Here is a 22,355-nt window from a genome sequence, read left to right on the forward strand (position 1 = left end):
CTTTTTTCAAGAGAACGGTCGAGTGCGACCCATGGTTTCTTTGAGACTTTCGATCCTCGCGATATAGTATAGAATAGAAATATAGAATATGATGCAATTAAAAAATGACACTGAATTTCAAGGTCCAGGTCAATTTTACAGCTGCTTTTTTTGTAGATCTTCACTGATCCAGTGGTGTAGAATGCTATGATGCACGTAATAAATATTTTCTTAAAGAAATAGCACGTGTTGTAGCATTTAATATACGTACATTAAATATTCATAAATATGTAGTTAAAAAATAATGTATCAATTCCATAATTGATTTATTTACCATTACACATATTTTATCTTTTTTGTGAAATACACATATATTTATAATAATTTTTTGTGATAATTCAGTCTCGCACATGGAGAAATATTATATAATTACAATACACATTTTCTTCAAACGATATAAATTACTAATCTTAAGCAAATGGAAATATATATTGTTATTCAGTTGGAAAATAATAATACTGTATTTTTCAAGAAACAAAACATTAAAACCTTACCAATATTCCACATTGTTATGACACCTTAATCTGTTCTTTTGTTATAAAATAAAGTAAACAATGAAAACAAATATAAAATACAATGCATGTTTATTGTTACAAATAAGACGGAGGAATGTACAACAATTAAAAAAGAAATATTTCATTTTTCATATTCACTATGCGAGCATGGATTACATTAAATTTTATTTTTAAATCATTTTGTGTATGGTAAAACCATTAGGATTCAAATAGGGCTCCAGCATAATAGATCATACAGAATAGCACAAATAATGTAATTCAACAGAAACTACTGGGATACTGTTTCCAATGTTTAATTTTTGTACTGAACAACATCAAACTGCAATACTATTATATTTAGTTTTCCAATCCTACTATAAAAGGAAAAAGATTGCCTCAATTCATTATATTGTTTTTAATATATATTGTACGCATATATCCTCAGAATCCCTCAAAACTAACATAAAAAGCATAAATAAACGGCAATATATTTTAATTCATCGTTACATCGTTTTTTAATTCATCAACAAATTTTAATCTACAGAGTTCAATTACATCTCCTAAGAATCTTTATCGAATTTAATATAAATACTAGAATACAATACCCTTCCCTTATCGAATTACAGGTACTCAGGCTATTTACAATAACGAATTTTAATAAATACATTTTTAACAATTTTTTCTCTATGATATATAATATGTGCAATCACAGTAACAACATGACGAAAAACTTCTTATTATTCCAGTTTAAAAATCATAATTTCAATGTTAAAACTGTCACATATTCGTAAATGACTATTTCCAACAGCCTGTGACACGACATCGGAGATTCGGTTACGTATTATATTTAACGAAAATAATCTCGTTAAATTATATTTTTTTCTTTTGTACAGGTCCCCTAACATGTGATAGATTTTAATAAGTAAAACTGCAGAAATTAAAATGGGTATGTGTATACTCGTTAAAGTGTATAAATATAATGATTCTCAAACCTGTGAAAAGAAGTTATAGTTCTTATTTGGTTAGATTAAATATATACTAGTTATATTTTATAAATCGAATGAATGAATTAATTATTCTTTCTCCAGTTCTTCTGTTATCATAAGTTTGGCAGATTCTACTATGAAAATCCAGTGTTTGTCATATTGCATTTCTTATTGCGCTGTCGGTGGAGGTACGGGAGGGTCGCCGTTTGAATCCTAAAAAAAAGTTGTATGAATATTACGATAAAAATCTAAAGTAAGATAAAAATAGAGTTAACTATACTGCAAGTAATGTGACACTTACGCGTTCGTTATCTCGATCTTTAACTGTGTTGTCGGTTAATTGACGAAGAGAGTTTGGTCTAAAAACATACATAAGAACAGCGAATCCAATAATTAGCAAAGTGGTAATGAAAAAGTTTGAGGACGACAAAGTATTGCGTGGTCCTGGCACTGGAAAATAAATGACGAAGATTATGAATTATGTCGATTCACAAAATTTACATTAACTTCACTAGTAAAATATAGAAAAAATACTTACATCGCGACATGCTAAAACATTCATTATCCGTGCAATAATTTTGATTTTGTCGCAACTGAAATGAAAAAATATTGACGAAGGTCTATAAACATGACTAGAGAAATATTTTTTAGTTGTTTGGAAAATATCCATTTTATATACTATTTTTACTAGGTTTTTACCTACTTGTTCATATTTATTTATGTTAGGTAACGTTTGCGAAATAATCAGTAAAACAAGCTCGTAAAATCGCTTATCGCGACAAATTCTTACAAACCGAACAAAAATAATGTATTCGCTATTACGTACATGAAAAATACCTTACCTTAACCAACTTTGCATTCATTTATATTGCGAATTTACTGATTGTTATAAATAAGTCGGATAAAAATGTTACAAAACACATCGTAATAATAAAAGCAAACTATAATGATATAATTTTTCTTGTATATAGTTTAAAAAATTTATAGACATATGTAATACTTTTTTTTACTATACGATCTTGGAATTTTTATGTTTTAGTCTTTACATCATTTTGTTTTGACAATCAAACACATTTTTGATATGTTAAGAAAAATTTTTATGTAAAACAATATTAATAATGATCGTTTATGTCTTCTTAAAATTTAAGAAATTTTTTAACAATAGAAAAACACACTTGGATCGGCGATGACCCAAAAGACGTAAGAATTAAAAATAATTAAATTAAAAGTAATAACGAAAATTACAGTCAATCATTGCCACTTACGATCAAAAGCAGACGTTGCATAACAAATTCGTTCCACATGTATTCACACAGATCAAATCCCTTGTCAGCCATCGCAGTATCTATGCTTCAAATCAAAGCAAGGATTAGTTATCGTGTATTACGCTTCAAGTCTAGAATTACACGTTATTATAATCCATATTAATAATTAGGCTATATAATTATATTATGCGGTTATAATAACTATTCTAAAGCACCGTGTGTACAATATACTTTATTATTCGAATAATAAATTCGCAATATACATATGTAACTGACTATTGTCATTCTCACCACTCCTTGCAAGTTCCAGCCTTATAAGCAGTGTTTTATTTGATTTACGGTAGATAGAGATCTAATCTGGTCAATTATCGGGGAAGATGAATTTTTAATGTCTAAAATATTTCTTTTCTTCATAAAATGCAAGTAAAATATGAAGTTAGCAACACCTTCCTGTAAGAATACACTCAAGACTTACTCCACGTAGATTGGGTTAAGCTATAATAAGTATAGGTCAATAATCTTTTAAACGATGAAAATACTTTCTTTTTATAAAACATATATAAATAAATTTAAACTAACTTCTTTGGTAGATTTTGAACATTTTGACATTATAAAGACATTAAATTTCTAAAATTTGTTCTTATTTTGTAAAGAAAATAATAAATATTCAAAGTCACTAAACTGCATAATTACCATACTAGTAACTTATTGCGTGGGAATAAGTATCGTGGCAATAAGTGGCGTGGGGATAATAATTATCGGGTGTATTATCCTACAGAAACATATAAAGTATTCGCACCTTACTTCCACTTAATGGAAAGGAGAGATATTCTGAGTGTTAGAGATATAAATATCTACCCTGATAACTGACTAAATCAGATTTCAACCTATGATCAATTAATAAAACAAAAAAAACACTACTTACAAACCTGGAACCATAGAAATATAAAGAACTGAAACTTAAGGAATGGTAGAGATAATGGCCGTCAATTAACAAAATAACAGGCCAGTTAATAAGACAATACGCATATTACGAAACTCACTATCATAATTATAATGGGAAAGTTTCTAACAAATCTAAAAATGTATACAGACGCTACAAGATATATATTTATTGCAAGTATATATTTCACAGAGATCACAAAAGTATTTAAATAATCAATTATCCATAATTATCAATAAATCCACATATTCAATGAGACTATTTCTAACATATATTATAATATGTTCTGTCTATGTATTATAATATAATATATATAATGTATGTTGGCTATTCATGCTGTATATTAATTTTGTACTAAATATATGTTTGCAGTAAATGTTATATATATATTTTGTAACTTCTATATATATTTTCCTATTGGTTTCAAAATTTACCAACATAATTATGATTGTCGTATTTTATTAAACGGCCAATAAATTCTCAAAATGTTTTATACACATACAGTATAGGTACTACGAAAATTTTCTATGGTAAATATTCAGACACTTTCATGAGCTATTCTATATCAATTCTATGTAACATAAATATTTAGTTTTTGTGTTTTGCATTGTGTTTATATCGTAATATATGTATATATATCTGAATAACCATTGTAAATGAACTCATTTAGATGGCGATTATCAGAAACGAAAGGAAATACTCTGAATCGCGCGCGTGAAATCGTATGTTATACTATGTCACTTATAAGGTGGAATTATTCAATGTAATTTCGTTCCACGATAATGCTACAGTTTACAAGTGAAATAAGTAAAGTAAGAAAATGTAAAAATATTACAATCATTGTTGTATAAAAATTATCACTAAGTTATCGTAATATTAAATTAATATTAGATTATTACATATTATAGCGGCGTTTTCTCCGTTTTTATAATAAATATAAAAATAAAACGAATTTATGTTCGCACTCGGTACATTTCTGCGAAATTTATTTTAAGGCATTTTACATGCATTTATCCATTTATTTATATCTTCGAATTTTGATGTCCCAATCTTATTCTCTCATTATCGACAAATGGAAAAACGATTAATATATTAAGAAAAATTTCAAGAGAGGAAAAACTTGGTTTATTTTATTAATAACTAGACTGCGGATTTGTATGTACTTATTGTAAATTTAAAGATGTTAAAATGTACAAAATGCACATAATATGCAAAAATATAGAAAATGTTCAAAGTAAAATACTTGTTATAAGATTTAATGGGTAATATTATGGTGGTTATGGTTATTAAAATTTCTAACTCAAATTTCTTGCATATCTTGACAAAACATTATATGTAACTCGGTGCATTTCAACGTGTGATTTTATTTATACAAATGACACGTGGAATGTGCCTCTGTTGTTTTTATGCGTATGTTTATCAAACCTCTTTCTGTCATTCTTTTTTTCAGAATTTTAGATTGTCGAATAGATTTTACACAAATACTAAAATTAGGTACATCTTGAAAAATATTATATTAAAAATGATAGATTAAATGAATATGTAGAAGAATATTTATGTTCGATGTATAGAATAATTTTTACAGAGAATAATATAAATGAAATGGAAATGGTATATACAAATGGAATATGATCCAAAAAATTTAACGTACAATGATCAAACAATTATCGGACAAAATAATAATTGTTTAACAACTGACAGTTCAACAGCTTGCTCTTAGTCCATTAATATTAGCGTCAAATGAAGACAAAAAAAGTACATCAAACAAATAACGATCGTGAAGGAAAAAAAATGATAAAACCCTTACATACCTTAGTTGCTTTAGCAAAATGAGTATAATGCAAATAATCTTTGCGATAAAGTAGTATTTAACACTGTATAAAAAATAAGGACGTGCATGTATTTACATCCAATACGTGTCAGCCATTACACTCGTCTTGTTGTATATCTAATGTCTCAGTCGAATACTGACGAATACCCAAGCTGAACTTTCATTGGTGCATTTTATGGTTGTGTGTCGTACAGTGTGAGTTGGAATTTAACAATTGGTTGTCTGTATCGAATAACTGCATGTTGCATAACAAATAACTTTCGAGAATTTTAAATAAATTATATTTTCTAAATATTATATTTTAAACATTATATTATAATTTCATCTTACACACGATATGCATATTTGGTTATTTATAGAAAACAATGAAAACAATTTGTATTTTATTTAACATTCTATATTTTGTATACATTTTATATACATGTTAAAGACGTGTAAAATAAAAAAAGTATAATTATATACAAATAATTACACATTGTGTATATACATATATTAGATTTTTATTAATTAAAAGAAAATGGAAAGTAACAAAATACAATAGATAGATTTGGCCTCTTATTGCAAGGAACTTCACAAATGTAAATAGATATTTTGATTATAATATTTAATTTATTCTAATTATATGTATATCAACATTATCCTTACTCTAAGTCTTGAATCTGAAATATAATAATTATATAATATATAATATAAAAATAATACATTAAAAGTACTACAACATAATTACTATTCAATATTATTAAATAATTATTAAATTAATTGAATAATGGTAATACACACCTCTTGAACCTTTTGCATTTCTTGCGTTAATAAATTATCCAATATTTCTTGAAGTCTTTGCCTCAATTTAACGTTTTCAATGTTGGCTATTGCAAGCTCTTGTTGTTGCCTTCTTTGACGTAGTTCAGCTAATTCCGCGTGTAAAGTCGTCAAACGCGTTTGCAGCGAATCTACAACATTTAAAAACGAATTGTTTGTTCATATACACATTTGTAATACGAATTTAATACATACGTAAATATAACAATACCTTTTAATGCAGAAACACAAGGTAATTCTGAAAAGTTATCTGAAATGATATATTCTGAATGGAATTGTTCAACTTTAGGTACTTTTGATAGAGATGTATCCTCTGTTTTTTCTACGTCTGCTTCCATATTATTGTCACTTTGGAACATTTCTTTGCTGAATACTGTGCAAAGTCTATTATTTGCTTCAATATTGCTAGGCCTCTCTGAATATGCAGCTTGCATAGAATTAGAGTCTGATACTCTACTGTCTGCAGAAAGTCGACTATTCTCATCCAATTCCATTACATTTATATTTGCTTCCTCATCATCTTCCTCACTATCACTTACAGGTTCGCCAAATATGTCATGTTCCGCTATACAATATAAACAATAATATTTTATTTATCTTATATCATAATTTTTGTATTTCTGCTTATATCTTACCAACTTACCAACATCAAAACTTTGAGATGTATTGCCATTGATACTTTCTCTCTTAGTTTTCACTGTACCAGATGACGAGACTTTGCTTGGTTTTGATTGATCTTCATCTTCACATATCACCTCCCACTTAACATTAACTGCATCATTATCCACTCTTAACAAACGTTTAACTTCTTTCTCAATTTCTGGAGCTTCCACATATTTCTTCTTCAAGGTTTTTCTAAATCTTCTACGTCTTACATTTTTAGTAGGTGGAGTTATACCATGTGGCCACAGAAATTTTTTATCTACTTTATTAGGATCTTTTTTCTTTTGCCTAACTGGAGACTCTTCATCCGTGGTAGTGTGATCATCTTCTTCTTTGCAAATTAACATCTATGAACATTAAAATATAATGAATTATGATAGAAATAAAAATTATATACGTGAACAATATAAAACTGATTACAAATAACTTTACCTGACATATATCAGCAGTTTTATAGAAACTCTTGTTATCAATAGTTTTTAAAGATTCTACAATCGTTGGTAAGTCAACAACCTAGAGTTAGAATATTCCTTTCCTTTATTATCTTTTCGTATTATTATATTTACATATAAATAAAAGAAAACCTATTGCGATTTCACCTTTCCATGAAGAAGCCAATGATCGAATCTAGCCTCACCATAACGCATATCATTTTCCAGTTTTATACTTAATCTATCTTTTAAAGACAATCCATTTCGTAGTGTTTCTCGTAAAACTCGCGCCGGTTCCTTAAAAAAATTAAATCATTTGTTATAGTTATATAAAATTTCATATTATTCACTTTACTATTTTAAATGACTGAGATTAAATATTAAAATGAACTCACCGGTGGTAAACGCAAAATAAATTGACTTTCCAATTCTACTTGAGGCTCACTACTTTTTTTATAATCTGTATTTGGATGACGACTCATATTCCTTCAAAATTAAAGTATTATAACTTATAATAAGTCTTTCTAGAATATTTTATAAATAAATCGAAATTATATTCTGTCCAATTCACAAATGACTGTGATCTGTACTCCAAGTGTTCCGTTTCACGATCATATAAACAGGTCTCGACGTCAATACTTAAATACCGAAGCCTGTCGAGGCCAAGAGAAAACTGGAAATTGAATCGTGAAAGATCAACATGGAAGAAAAGAAGGTTTCCGTTTTGCGCATGCCTGACATGCTATGAATGTCTCATACAGAGATAAAGATACTACTCATTTGTGTCTGTCTCGCAGAACGAGAACTTCGTTGTCTTCCATTTTGATCTTTCACAACTCAATTTTCAGACGATTTCCCCTAACAAGTGTCGATACTTGTTTATATGATCATGGTCTGTCAGTTAATCGAATCAGAAAAAATAAACATAACTAGTCACGTTATACTACACTATAGTCTGTCTAGCGCATGAACATATTCCTATGTTCATGGTCCAACGAGACAAGACAGTAAACGTAAACAAAACGTGATTGTAACTGCAGCAATCACGAAGAGATTATGAATGGACTATACGTATTGGCTTTTAATTGCTAAAGAATTATGATATAAACTATATTACTGCAGAAAATGTTTAGATTGAGCTGTTTGATACATTTGTTTAAGTGAAATAGATATATTTGCTTAATTTATATCATCCGTGATTTATATTAATATTGTATCTTCCTGTGGTTTTCTCAGATAAGAGGTTATATTCGCAAAACTAGTTTTCTATTTTATACCTCAGAATCATGAATCCCCGATCCTATTTTCCTTAGTAATTTTATTTAACTTTGCTTACTCGGTTCTTTGGATAGAGATAGAGATACATACTAAACTAGAACTGCTCGAATGTTCAAAATTTGTAATTTTTCATAGAAATTTTATCAGTTTGTATTAATGCACTTTTTGGTATTTGAATGATTTTTTAATAAAAGATATGGGTAGAAGCTTATTTCTCTTGCATTGTATATTTTTTCATGCACCTTTCATTTTGATTCCTTTGGTACAAGTTTTATATCTTAGTCATTGGTAGTTGTAATGTTAAACAAAATGTAAAAAACTATTTTATCTTTTATTACATCTAATTTCCAACAACATTATCTTTATTATAAATAAATAAATAAAATAAATAATATAATGATAATATATATTAATAATATATATAAAGTGACATATAAAAACAGTACTAATAAATATAATGAAATATAATAAATATAGATAATATAATGATTACGTACAAAGAATTGAATATAAATAAAGTAATGTACTCAAGAAATATATCTCTGATCTAAATAATTCATTCAATTTATTAAATTATCTTCTATAGATACGGATAAAAGGTTCTTATTTATTATGACTCAGTTATATGACGTAATGATAGCCACTGTCCGGTTTGTTTAATGTAAAAGAATATATAGGTAGCGTTTCTTTTAGATTGCGCTTAGTGTTGTTCTGAGAACGAATTAGACTTAAATCTATTCTTTAGATATTTCATTTATAACTCACACCTTACACAATTATATCATATTTTATATAAAATCAGTTTTTATATTACGCATTTTTACTTGTGCAACGTAATATGTGAAGATACGCATGGGCATCAATAAATTCCGGTAAATAATTTGCAAAAAAATTCTTCATATAAGTTTCTGACAAACAATTGACACAATCAATCTATTCACAACACCGAGCATGTAAGATGTTTCTTTCACTATGCTTTTTTGGACGATATCAATGATACGTGTATGTATATATTTATTGCAAACTATTCACAATTTCTATCCATAAAAGCATTATTTTTTAAATTTTATTGATTTATATCATACACGACAAGAAAATATTTATCATATGATTTTCGTGTGATTCTTTAGTCCTATTACATATCTCATTCATTGAATAATGATTTTATTGATTGAATAATGAATTCAATTGGAGATCGTATTAACGTACTTAATTGTTTTGTTACTCTACGGATAGAGTGGTTCATGAAAGTACTTGAACACTTACTATAGAAAAATTTAAAGTTTATATTATATATGTTATATAAAATATTTTGAAACATTATCACTATAATGAAATACGACTATCCTGATTATATTAATCAGATTTGGAACTAATCTGAAAATGTATATAGAAGTTATACGAGATATTTATTGCAGACATATGTATATTTAGTAAAAGACTAAAATTATAGCATGGATAGCTACCTTAAACATACATATGTACATGATACATATAACGAGTGTTAAAAGTGAAAATATTACTTACTGAATATTTGGGTTTATTAATATAATGAAACTTGATTGGATATTAATACATAATATAATGGACTATTTAAATATTTTTGTGATCTTTGTGAAATATATACTTATACTAAATATACCTATTATAATTTCTATACCTATTCAGATGCTGCAGAAAATATTTGTACATCACTGTATTTATTATAGCTTTACATACTAATTAATTAAGTTCCACGATATTAAATTTCATATCATTCAATAGTATTTTTATATGACCATGAAAATTTAATACTATGAAAATGAAATATAGGACCTGGTAAAAAGATGCTTTATTGGAAAATAATAAAGGCAAATACTTTTTGTAGTCACTGTACATTTTCAGATTTCTCAAATTTTATAAATATAATCATGATAGTCATCTACACTCTGTATAGCGCAATTTTAAAATGTTTTATATAACACACGTAATATATTCGTAAAAGTTTTTATAAATGTTCCAATGCTGAGTAACTATAGATCGTGTGTGTCGTTCCTGGGAGCAATTTTCGTTCGTTAAAATGTTTACGCTTTATCGAATCTGCATCAATAATAAGGAATATAATAGCGACGTTTTATGCGTCGTACATCTTCATTCTGAATAACTTAGTAGGCCCATATGTTTATAGTTAAGCTATAACAGTAAGTGATCAATGGAACATCGGACTTTGCGCTCGCGCCGTCGTACTTCACTCGTCGGTGTATGTATATTCCCTTTTCTTTGCTTCGAATGTTTCTACCTAATCACTAAAAAAATCAGTTAATTTTCAAATCGTAATTGAAATTTTAATTCTGTATAATGGTAAATATGTAATATTCATGTCGTCGTCATTTACATTTTAATACACTTCCTATAAGTGTAATTAATCATTATCTGTTATAACATATATAAGTATTGACTGGACAAACAATTGTCCGAAATCAGGTAAGTTGTGATTACTTTATTTAATACCTTTTTCAGATATTCATTTTATAAATAATTTATTTTAATATTAATATTTCTATAACTTTAGATGTATAATGATATAATGAATGAGATATCTAATGCATTTCAGGCATATTACTCAGAATTTTTGCTTTGTTATTCTTGTTGGAGTAATTGCTATTCGTTAGAGTGCTTATTTTGCAAAGAAACGCATCACGTAAAGTTGCATAGTTATTTAATTATCATTACATAGCATTTTATAATGACATACATTATCTACTGTGTCCATTATTTGTTACTGTACCATTCTTTTAATCTTGATAATTACTTGATAATAGTTGGTGTATTTATAATCATTTTTCATTTTGCAATATTTACTTTTATTTTTTGCTTTTGTTATTGTTATTGTTGTTATATATGAATATTTTTATATTAAACTCCACTGTAAAATTATATAGTAAGATTATGTATGTTTTTAATGTAATAGTTCCATCATGATTTCTCAACCAATTGTGGTACCTGGAGGTGAGCATCGAACATCACAATCAGAAACCCACTCTATGTCTGTTGGAAGTACATCTGATTGCTTTAAGACCATGACACCGCCGAATGTAAGCAGATCACTTAGTAACCGTAAGTATCATATAAATATAACATTTATACTCTTAAGAGCAAATGTACCATGAAAGGAAAAGTTATGGATGAATAATTGATGAATATAAATATCACTTTACTTGTATATATAATCATATATTATGTATGTGGGAATTACATATTTATAGCAAAGAAATACGAACTATAGAACAACTTTTTTAAATTATAATTTAGGTAATGCTTAGTTTTTAGTGATTTAAATGAATAGTTTTGCCTTGATACATATACATATACTGTTTTTACTATATTATATTATACTCTTTTTTTTATTACTAATATGTATTTGTTATATTTTTTCAAGAAGTAAGTTTTGAAATTATGTATGTATATCTATATTAGTGGCTATATTGTCTATATAATTTTAGTGGCTAAGGATATTATTTTAATAATTTATTGAGTATTATTTGAAATGAATATAGCAATTATCATTTAAAGGTGTTAGTGACAGTGGATATGGTACATTACCAAGTAAGCTAGGTAGGCTTATTAATATATATTGTGTGCATATAGTAGCAAGCCTCAGTATTAGAATCATAAAGATAAATTAGTAGATATGTGTATACACATATGTATAATATTCTATTTTCAGATTACACATATTATTAGCATTCTCTCATTTCCAATAACTTATTGCATCATCACTTTATGTTATCAAATAAACTATAAATAGAATTTACAATACACAAATTAACTTCACTTATTGTTTAAATATGACCTTCTTTAACATTATCACATTAAACAAAAGGATAACTTGTGTTATTAGAACTATTAAAACGCCATGCTATTGAATGTATCAGATTAACATAATACATTCATGCTGTTAGCACATTTTTCACTTTTTAGTATGTCATAGTATATTATATAACATGAACATTTATTCATAAGTTTATATAAGGAATATTATATGTAAGCTAGAAAATAATGTTCTTCATGTCTTCAATACTTCTGATGCATGAACCAATTTTATGTTACTCAGTGTAGTATAATAGATGCATGTGTTAGTGTTAAAAATTTATTATTATTCCTGTCTTATAGTTTTCGATAGTATGTAAACAGTATTTTTATTTAGAGACATATTTCTTAATTTTTAGAACATATATAACGTAATATACATTGTGACAACAATGTGTAACTTGTTATGCATGTAACCTTTTCTGGTGCATTTATGGACCTTTGCATGTTGTAATAGATATATACATTTTATTTAGTACTAAAGTTTCTTTGGTTTTGCAATTTAATAAATTTAATTAAAATTTGGAGCTACATTTTATATAATTATGTTTACTGCAAATTCTATCTTTAAAAATTAATGTTATTAGCAGTTCATAACTAGCATTGCTGAAATGGATTTATTCTTTAGAATGCGATATGGTATAATTTAATCTTAGTATCTTTATTGTTAAGTAGCTTATAGCTCAAAAATTTTTAGAGTTTGTGATTTTGAAAAATAGATATTTATATAAGTCTGAAAAATACATATTTACATGAAACAGTTGTAAAAATATTGATAAATAGTAATTGTAATTGTGAACAAAACTAAATATATAGAACCAGTGGATCAACAACTTCGACGAAGCAGTGTTCAAGTTCAATCTGCAACATTATCTAAACTTCCATCAACAGAGTCGCTATCAACAAGTGTAAATTTTGCAACTGCTGCACCTCCACTATCTCCAGGTATAAACACAAAGCTATGTTAATATCATAATGGACAATTATTCGAAATTTGTCAGGTGCTTTTTTAAATTTTGTGTAAATTATTACTATTTCTTGTACAAGTAGTTGATTAGCTGTAAAGAACTGCATATTTTTTATTTCCTGTTTGGCTTATATTTTCCTTTCATACTATGCATATTATTATTCAGATTTGTAAGCTCTGAAATGTAATTTTTGTAATTGTATAATCTTCTTTGGCTGACAAATTATTAAATATGTATATTAAATAGATTAATATTATGAATATAAGTTTTAAATAAATAATATTTCTGTATAATAATTACATATAAAACTTATAGTTTATAAGTATTACATAAGTTTAACTTATGACTAAGATAAATACAATCAAATTTTGTTAAATGTGATCTTTAACACAGATGAAAAAAAATATGCGATTAAAAGTCTAATATGAAGATGCTAACTGCATAATGCGTTATGTTAATGAAGCTATTATATAAAATAATTTTATTTGTATAATATACTGTATTATGTAATAAATAAGGAAGTGTAAACTATTCTTTTTTAAATTCTATAAATTTTTCAATGAAACTTGTGAACTTTTTTATAGAACAATGAGTTCTTATTTCTGTATTATTGGAATTCTATTTGCCAAGCTTGTTATGTGAATGTTTTAAGTTTGATTGTTTTTAAGGCTTCTGGTTTTAATTAATTGTAAATAAAAGGAAGTTATATTAAAATTACTAGTGTGATAATCATAATTTTTTATATAATTCATTAAATCATTTATTAACTTTGAGTAAATACTATTGTTTATATATTTTCCTCATTTTAACAAACACATCTAATAAGAAAATTAAAAAATATTCATAAAAGTCATTAAAGATTTTAGTTCATAATTGTATTTAATAATTTATTTATATATAACATACATTGTTTTAAATCATATAATTCACATACTAAAATTATGATAAATATAGATATATTCTGAATAATAACTGTTTAATATTTTTGTTTGTAACTATTTTTGGACATTAATATTTATTGCTAAGTTAATATTTAATGAATGTAACTGTATTTTTATGTTGTTACAATATCAGTGTTTAATTGATATTTAAAAAAATAATTTGTGAATAATTTAATTGTTATAGGTTTAACAACTACAATGGGGGAAACAAATCAAAAAACAGATAACGCATCTGATAAGGTATAAAATATTTAGTGCATTGTTTTAAGACATTTAAAAGGTATTTATATTTTATTTTTGTATAATTTTTAGTCTTTAGATTCTTGTAAGTTAACAAGAAAAGAATCATATAAGGCTCAAAGAAAGAATTACCGGATGGAAAAGAAAAGAGTTGCCAATGAACTCTTAAGTTCGTTTAAAGATCCAACTGTTATTGTTATGAGCGATTGGCTTAAAGTTCGTGGAACATTAAAGAGTTGGACAAAACTGTGGTGCATCCTGAAGCCTGGTTTACTATTGCTATACAAAAGTCCAAAAACAAAAGTGCTCATTTATATTACTTTTAAATAGAATATTTATTTGCTTCATACATAATTATACTCATATACCTATTACAGAGTAATCACTGGGTGGGAACGGTTTTACTTAATACATGTCAAGTAATAGAACGTCCAAGCAAGAAAGATGGATTTTGTTTTAAATTGTTTCATCCCTTGGAACAGTCAATATGGGCTCCAAGAGGTCCAGAAAAAGAAGCTATTGGTAAGTAATGAATTTTCTACAAATGAAAAAATATATTTCTACTTAATCATTTTTATAGGTGCGGTTGTACAACCTTTGCCAACATCTTATTTAATATTTAGAGCACCTTCACAGGCAGCTGGTAAATGTTGGTTGGATGCACTTGAATTATCTTTACGTTGTTCATCTTTAATAGTACGCTCAACAAGTGCATTACCGCGTGCTTTGCCACATGATACTACAACAACTCATGAAACTCAGTGGAGTGAAGCAGATTATGAAAAACACTTTGATGAACATGGTAGGTATAACAGAACAATATTTTTTATAATGTATCAAGATGTATGTTATATTACATAAAATGTTAACTTTTATTATACTATTCCTTTTCTTTTAAGAAATTTACTTGATATAAGAAGTAACATTTCTCTTTTATACATTAATACATTATAATTGACTTTAGTACAAGGACAGCACTCAGAAAAATACTTAATTAAGCTTCATTCATGGAAGTTATTGGTACTAATTATATTGTTATTGTCATTCCTTTCCTGACTTTTGTCACCTTAAACACTTGCTTTAATATCCACAGTATGCTTGTCTAATTATGCTCCTCAATCACCTACAACACCTCAAAGACGTTTGTTATCATGTCCTCAGCCTTTAACATCTTCTATGTCAAATAATCCTAAAAGTGTTTGTCCTTCACCAACTCCAATGTTTCAGCAGTTATATCATGCAGTAGCATATTGGGAGAAACAATTTTGTGATAAATCTCCACCTGTCGCTGCAGATACAGATATTATTTTGTCTTCGAATACTGTAGACATGTTAGGTGATGGAGATACTTATCCCCATTTTGAATCTTCTATCTCCAAGCCTATTACGTCTTGCTCTCGACGCATGACTGTTCCTTCTGTACATGTCCTGGAGTATGATACTCCAACAGTAGTAACGCTAGATCCTATGCACTCCTCACATATAGACCTGGACGACATTAGCCAGCCAGAGAACGGAGTAGCAGCTGATGCAGAAATTAGTGCATCAGACAGTGAATCTGAAGGGTCAGCTAAAGAAGATCAACAAGAAACAATTAACGAAACTCTATATGTTGCGAATGAGCAAGAAGTCCTTGGAGCGGTAAAATAAATTGTATTGTATTTCGTCTTATCTATAATCGAAACTAGATTTTTTATATTTGTGTTTGATACAGGCTGGAGAAGTAGTTACAGAATTACAGGAAGAACAAAAATCTTTAATATGGTTCTTGATGAAACAAGTTCGACCAGGCATGGATTTATCGAAAGTAGTCTTGCCGACTTTTATTTTAGAACCTCGTTCGTTCCTAGAAAAACTGGCTGATTCTTATTACCATGCAGATTTATTGTCCCAGTAAGTATAAATTTGTAGATTTTGAGAAACATTTGAATAAAATTATTATAGATACGTATATGTGCTTTGTTTCTTGTTCTTACAGAGCAGTAGTGGAAGATGATGCATTTACACGTATGAAAGGTGTTGTTAAATGGTATTTATCTGGATTTTATAAAAAACCTCAGGGTTTGAAGAAACCATACAACCCGCTTTTGGGTGAAACTTTCCGCTGTTATTGGCAGCATTCTAATGGTTCAAGGACTTTCTATATAGCTGAACAGGTGTACAATTATTAAAATTTTTTAATTTTTTGTAATTATATGTACTTGCTTCATCTTTATTACTACTACATACTTATATTGTATATTATATATTATAACTTCAATGTTAATAGTTATCTCATCATCCACCTATATCAGGCTTCTATGTTACAAATCGACAAGATGGATTTACTATTAGTGCTACAATTATTGCTAAATCTAAATTTTATGGTAAATATATATATTTCTTCGTTAAAAAAAAAAATGAAACGTTTTGCTAAGACAGTCATTATATGAAAATATATATTCCATTTTTCAGGAAATTCAACATCAGCGGTTTTAGATGGTGTTGCAATACTGACAATGTTGCCCAGAGGAGAAGATTATACAATGACGATACCTTACGCCCATTGTAAAGGTATTCTTATGGGAACATTATCTATGGAATTAGGTGGGAAAGTTCATATAAATTGTGAAAAGACAGGTTATCATACTGAACTAGAATTCAAACTCAAGGTAATATGGATTGTTACATAAACTTAAAATAATAGTCATAAAATTAATTATATGTGTTTGTGTGATTACTCATTCAATAGCCATTTCTTGGAGGTGCCGAACAAATGAATCAAGTTACAGGAGGAATACGTCTAGGAAAAGAAACTCTTGCTATTATATCAGGCTATTGGGATGGTCAAATATTAATTACAGATAAAAGAACTGGGGTATGTCGATTATTTAGGATTCTATACACAGTAATTAATAGTTAAATTGAACTATATCAACTAATCTTGCAGCAAGAAAGTGTGTTTTTCAATCCTACTCCAGAAATACGTAAAAAGAGATTGAAAAAATACACTGTACCTCTAGAACATCAAGGTCCATGGGAAAGTGAAAAATTATGGTACGATGTTACTCAGGCAATTAATGGCGATGATCAAGTTGCCGCTACTGATGCAAAAACTCAATTGGAAGAAGCACAAAGAGAGCGTGCTAAAGAACGAAAACTTAAAGGACAAGAATGGATTCCTAAGCATTTTGTTCAGGTATTAAATAATAATAAAAGAAACTGATTTTGTAAGCTCCTATTTATATTTTGAACAATATAATTTTTTTAATATTATCAGGATATTATAACGGGTAATTGGGTTTATCGACATGCGGATGTTCGACCATGGGATCCTAGAAATGATGTTGTACAATATGAACAAGATTACATAGTGCGTACGAAAACTAGACACAAAACACCAATTATGCGTACTGGAAGTATCGTATCAACTGAACCACAGACACAGGTATAGGAATTAAATAATGTAAATAATACTTTTATTTTGTAAGTAAACAAATTTTTGATGAAAACAAAATAATTTATTATTTTTATTGATGATTATTAATTATAATGCGATTGTAATAATCATTCAAGTCAAGATTTTGATTATTTATATCAAAAGGAAAAAATAATCGTGTACTATGAATACATTTTCTTTTTTTCATTTTTTCAAAACAAAATAACTAATTCAAAAGTTTATCACTTATGTTTCAGGTTCCACTTCTTCAAGCTGAGTCACGTTCTTCGCTTTCTGTATTAAAATCTTCCAAAAGACAGTTGTCTAATAATTTACCATTAACAGAAACCGCTCATGATTCTGGAAGTTCCTCTGCAGAGGTACACTCAGATTCTAGTCAGTCAGTAGGTAAAAGAAAACGTTCTACAGCTAGGTAAGTTTTTCTATTATTTTTCGATTATAGAATAACGACTAATAATACTTTCCTTAATTTTAAACATGGAAATATCTTTTCAGGATAATGGATGTTATAAAGGACATAGAAAGACAAATGTTAGAACATGGTGATAGACTTAATCATATAAAACATATATTAGAACAACTTGTTATAATACAAAGAGAACAAGTTTATCAACACCATAGTATAAATATGTTGAAAAGCTTCATTGATACGATTCTTGTTATTATAATAGTTTTCTCTGTACAATACTTTGTAAAAATATGGACCGATGAACCAAGCGGAGGTTGAAGAGTATGATAACAGAATCGTAGTATAAATTGTATATATTATTTATCTTCTCTCAATTCGGATTATCAGCTTTTGCGTCAGGAACAAGCTTTGAAAAGAGAAATCTTAAAATTTGAAGTACCTAATTTACACGTGTTTTTATCGGAGATAATAAAACACGCCGTTTTTAATAGAATACCGCTAAAAGGATAGAATAAAAAAGTTTAAAACTATTAAAGATATACTTATTCAGGTAATCGCAGTGCAATGTTATTTTATTTATAGCTTTTGGATAGTTTAATTTTTTATTTGTAAGATGATACGTTATGGCTATATAAATGTAAGCTACATTTTCTAGTGATTAATATAACACATATAGTCTTTGTTAAACGCTCCTCACGCCAGCAATGAACTATGCAAGGTAAAAGGAATTTTTTTGAGCTTATCAATAGTAATATTTTGAGCTTATTTATAATATTTTATGTGCTAATGCACAAGAAAATAATTATATATTTATTCAGAAATTCTAATGATGTAGTATTTACTGCAGGCGCTCAATAGTAAATGTATTGATGATAATAATAAGATAATTGTAAAGATATAACAACATATATTATTATAAATTTTATTATCTTGGAATTATGGCGACTATAAAATAGGAAAAGCTAATTGCAGTTTAAAGTAATATATAGAATTAATTTTATAGTGCATCAGTATTATTATTTTGATTAATACAATGAAATTCCTAATAAAATAAGTATCAAATATTAAAATTGTGCACATGATATGAAACAAGAGTTACATCCAAATTTTTGGTACATAACTTAAATCATGAATTTATTTTGTATCATTTGCATCTTCCTGTTAATAAACATATTATGATGCATTTAATATTAGAGCAATACTATGCTTTTATATTTAGAATGAGTCTTATTGATGATTATTTTATACTTATATAATTTAAAGCATATTTCTAAATATGTTTACAAATTATTGAAAATTTTTCGTAATTTTATTGAACATACTTAAATGTTTACTTCAAAAATAAAGATGATCTTCTAAATAGAATATCTTTAGTAAAATAAAAACAATTTAGGCCACAGTGATTCCATTGTTGAAATATCAATTTGTAATGATAATTTTTTAATTTAACAATATATCATATCAAATTAAAAATATTGACAATATACATACACTCCTCGCCAAAAAGATAGCTCAAGTGTGCTATCTTTAATTTCTCAATGACGCGTGTAAAGTTTTTCGTCTGTAACACATAATATCGAAACATTATGAGCTCAGAATATGCGGTTCATTGAAAATAATTAAAAATATTATAAGGTTTAATGTGTAACAAAAAAAAAATCGTTTCATTTTAAGAACGAAATGATAGCACATGTACAATAAGAAAATAATAATCAACATAAATTGTAACTAACAATAATTACTTATCAAACATATATACGTATCTAATAATGGGTACATCCCCCTTTATTTTCTGTTACTTCTATTGTACAATTTGGTATCGATTTATATATTTTTTGGATATAATTTAGACTTAACGTATCCCATTAATTATTTTCAACGAACCGCTTATTCTGAGCTCATAATGTTCTGATATTATACGTTATAGAGGAAAAACTTTCAACGCGTCATTGAGAAATTAAAAACACCACACTTGAGCTATCTTTTTGGCGAGAAGTGTACATAATAAATATATTAATAATTCTGTATCAGTTCAAAGTTTCAAATTGTCTTTTTAGCTAAGTATAACAAAATAAAACTTTCAAATGGTAGTAAATGTCCTTGTTTATGAAAAAATTACATAAAAATAAAATTTAATTGATGTTTTAATACCTTTACTTTGATTAATATGTAGTGTACATACTTCAGTAAAACAAAGGACAGATAAACCTTTGTATAAATAATAATTCATTTATTATTAGTATAAATTAATCTCGTTTATAAAAATATATGCTAAATAATATGATCTATAAAATTTCAATACCATCCTTTACTAATTTTTTATATATATAGATATTCTTTAATAAATATGTATAAATATTTTTTAACTGTTACTACATATTTAATGCAATTTAAATGAATATTATTTTTTTAAAATAGAGGAATAAAATATTCCTTAATTATTAATATCTTTATTTACATAAAAATTATGAGAGAAATTATATTCAAATTAATGTCCTGTTGCATGAGTTTTCAGTCACTTAAAGCACTACAATAAAAACGAATCATTAATCAAAGTTTGTATCTTGAGTAAGATATAATAATAACATATAGCTTTTGTTGGAAAAAATACAAGAAAAAATACAAAATACAAATACTATTTATTAGTATTTGTAAATTGTAAACTTGGTACTATATGAACAAAGGTGTCATGTTTTATGCTTGTTTAATTTGTTTTAATATGCTTTACAATATAATAAGTAAAAATTGTTAAAATTCAAAAGTGATCTTGAGTTCAATATAAAAAAGAATTTGTTTTCATTATAATACAAAATTTCAGAAATGTCTATTATTGTTATATGTTGTTCACTTAATACAGATAAATTTTGGTTATTAACTCTTTTATTCAAACAGCTGAAAAATCATAAGTTATGAGAACACGCTGTATATTGCATATTTCTTAGAGCACTGCAATTAGCTGTAAAATTTATTTTTGTTGTGTAAATTCACATACCTATTAAATGTTGAATCTGATTTAAATTTATTTAGTCGGTATTTATAAAAGACAGAATGACCGATATTCAAGTATGGCTTTAAAATCTACACCATACTTTGCACAAAAGTTCGTAATTGTTTCCTATTTTTATTGTTTAATTTTCTACACAATATAATCCTTTATAATAATTGAGTGATTTTTGATATCTTAAAGCAAAAATGTTAAAAGTAAACCAAGAAGTATAAGTATTGTTAAATACATAAGCACCTTCTAATTATTTTTTATGATATTTATCACATCGTGAAATGCTTTCCGTAGTAGAGTACCTGATATTTTTATATTGTAACTTATTTAAGTTCAAAAGATTATAAATATTGATTCGTTGTGATAGTTCGATGTGTAGTGTTAAGATTATCGAAACAAGAAAGAAGGTATCGTGGAGTAATTAATAATATTCTTATGTTATAAATTCAGACATATAAACTTTATATGTATAAAGAATTATATATATAAATAATTAAAAATATACACTACTTCAGGTTTCTTAATGTATTCATATATATGTATCTTTTTAAATATTTGCATCATTTTGATTTATTGTTTGTATTAAGAATAAATCGATATTGTAAGTAATATATAATATAATAATAAATAAAGAACATACTAAAAAACAAAATACGAAAGTAACATTTACAAAACAATCTGTTTAATATTTGTAAGAAAACACCAAGGAAACACAACGTGATAACGTTCATTTTTTTTATTATAAAGTAACTTATAAAAATG

The 22,355-nt window shown here is 26.8% G+C and overlaps 3 protein-coding genes across 11 annotated transcripts; 1 reads left to right on the forward strand and 2 right to left on the reverse strand.

Annotated features, from left to right (window-relative positions):
* Positions 1–606: 606 nt before the first annotated feature.
* LOC139998390 (small integral membrane protein 14) lies at positions 607–5,684 on the reverse strand. 2 transcript variants are annotated; one of them, XM_072022858.1, is made up of 5 exons: positions 5,539–5,684; positions 2,785–2,869; positions 2,058–2,112; positions 1,821–1,969; positions 607–1,732 (listed from the first exon to the last, which is right to left on the reverse strand). In XM_072022858.1, the coding sequence occupies exons 2-5, from the start codon at positions 2,854–2,856 to the stop codon at positions 1,688–1,690; spliced, it is 321 nt and encodes a 106-aa protein (XP_071878959.1). In that variant the 5' UTR covers positions 2,857–2,869; positions 5,539–5,684; the 3' UTR covers positions 607–1,687. The 2 variants fall into 2 exon arrangements, with proteins under 2 accessions (XP_071878959.1, XP_071878960.1); XM_072022859.1 differs by having other exon boundaries at positions 2,785–2,864; positions 5,539–5,680.
* A 356-nt stretch (positions 5,685–6,040) lies between these two features.
* Taf7 (TATA-box binding protein associated factor 7) lies at positions 6,041–8,208 on the reverse strand. Its single transcript, XM_072022831.1, has 7 exons — positions 7,867–8,208; positions 7,640–7,768; positions 7,473–7,553; positions 7,021–7,387; positions 6,589–6,942; positions 6,339–6,508; positions 6,041–6,217 (listed from the first exon to the last, which is right to left on the reverse strand). The coding sequence occupies exons 1-7, from the start codon at positions 7,951–7,953 to the stop codon at positions 6,200–6,202; spliced, it is 1,206 nt and encodes a 401-aa protein (XP_071878932.1). The 5' UTR covers positions 7,954–8,208; the 3' UTR covers positions 6,041–6,199.
* A 1,194-nt stretch (positions 8,209–9,402) lies between these two features.
* Positions 9,403–21,846, forward strand: Orp8 (Oxysterol-binding protein-related protein 8). Of its 8 annotated transcripts, none has more exons than XM_072022812.1 (19): positions 9,403–9,621; positions 10,917–11,212; positions 11,700–11,845; positions 12,302–12,343; positions 13,415–13,543; positions 14,692–14,747; positions 14,820–15,050; positions 15,125–15,269; positions 15,328–15,549; positions 15,841–16,388; positions 16,462–16,640; positions 16,726–16,903; positions 17,017–17,113; positions 17,202–17,398; positions 17,479–17,604; positions 17,677–17,925; positions 18,007–18,174; positions 18,423–18,598; positions 18,682–21,846. In XM_072022812.1, the coding sequence occupies exons 3-19, from the start codon at positions 11,707–11,709 to the stop codon at positions 18,911–18,913; spliced, it is 3,114 nt and encodes a 1,037-aa protein (XP_071878913.1). In that variant the 5' UTR covers positions 9,403–9,621; positions 10,917–11,212; positions 11,700–11,706; the 3' UTR covers positions 18,914–21,846. The 8 variants fall into 8 exon arrangements, with proteins under 8 accessions (XP_071878913.1, XP_071878916.1, XP_071878912.1 ...); XM_072022815.1 differs by having other exon boundaries at positions 10,917–10,988; XM_072022811.1 differs by lacking the exon at positions 10,917–11,212.
* Positions 21,847–22,355: the final 509 nt, after the last annotated feature.

Source organism: Bombus fervidus, chromosome 3 (assembly GCF_041682495.2).
Source record: "Bombus fervidus isolate BK054 chromosome 3, iyBomFerv1, whole genome shotgun sequence".
NCBI lineage: Eukaryota > Metazoa > Arthropoda > Insecta > Hymenoptera > Apidae > Bombus > Bombus fervidus.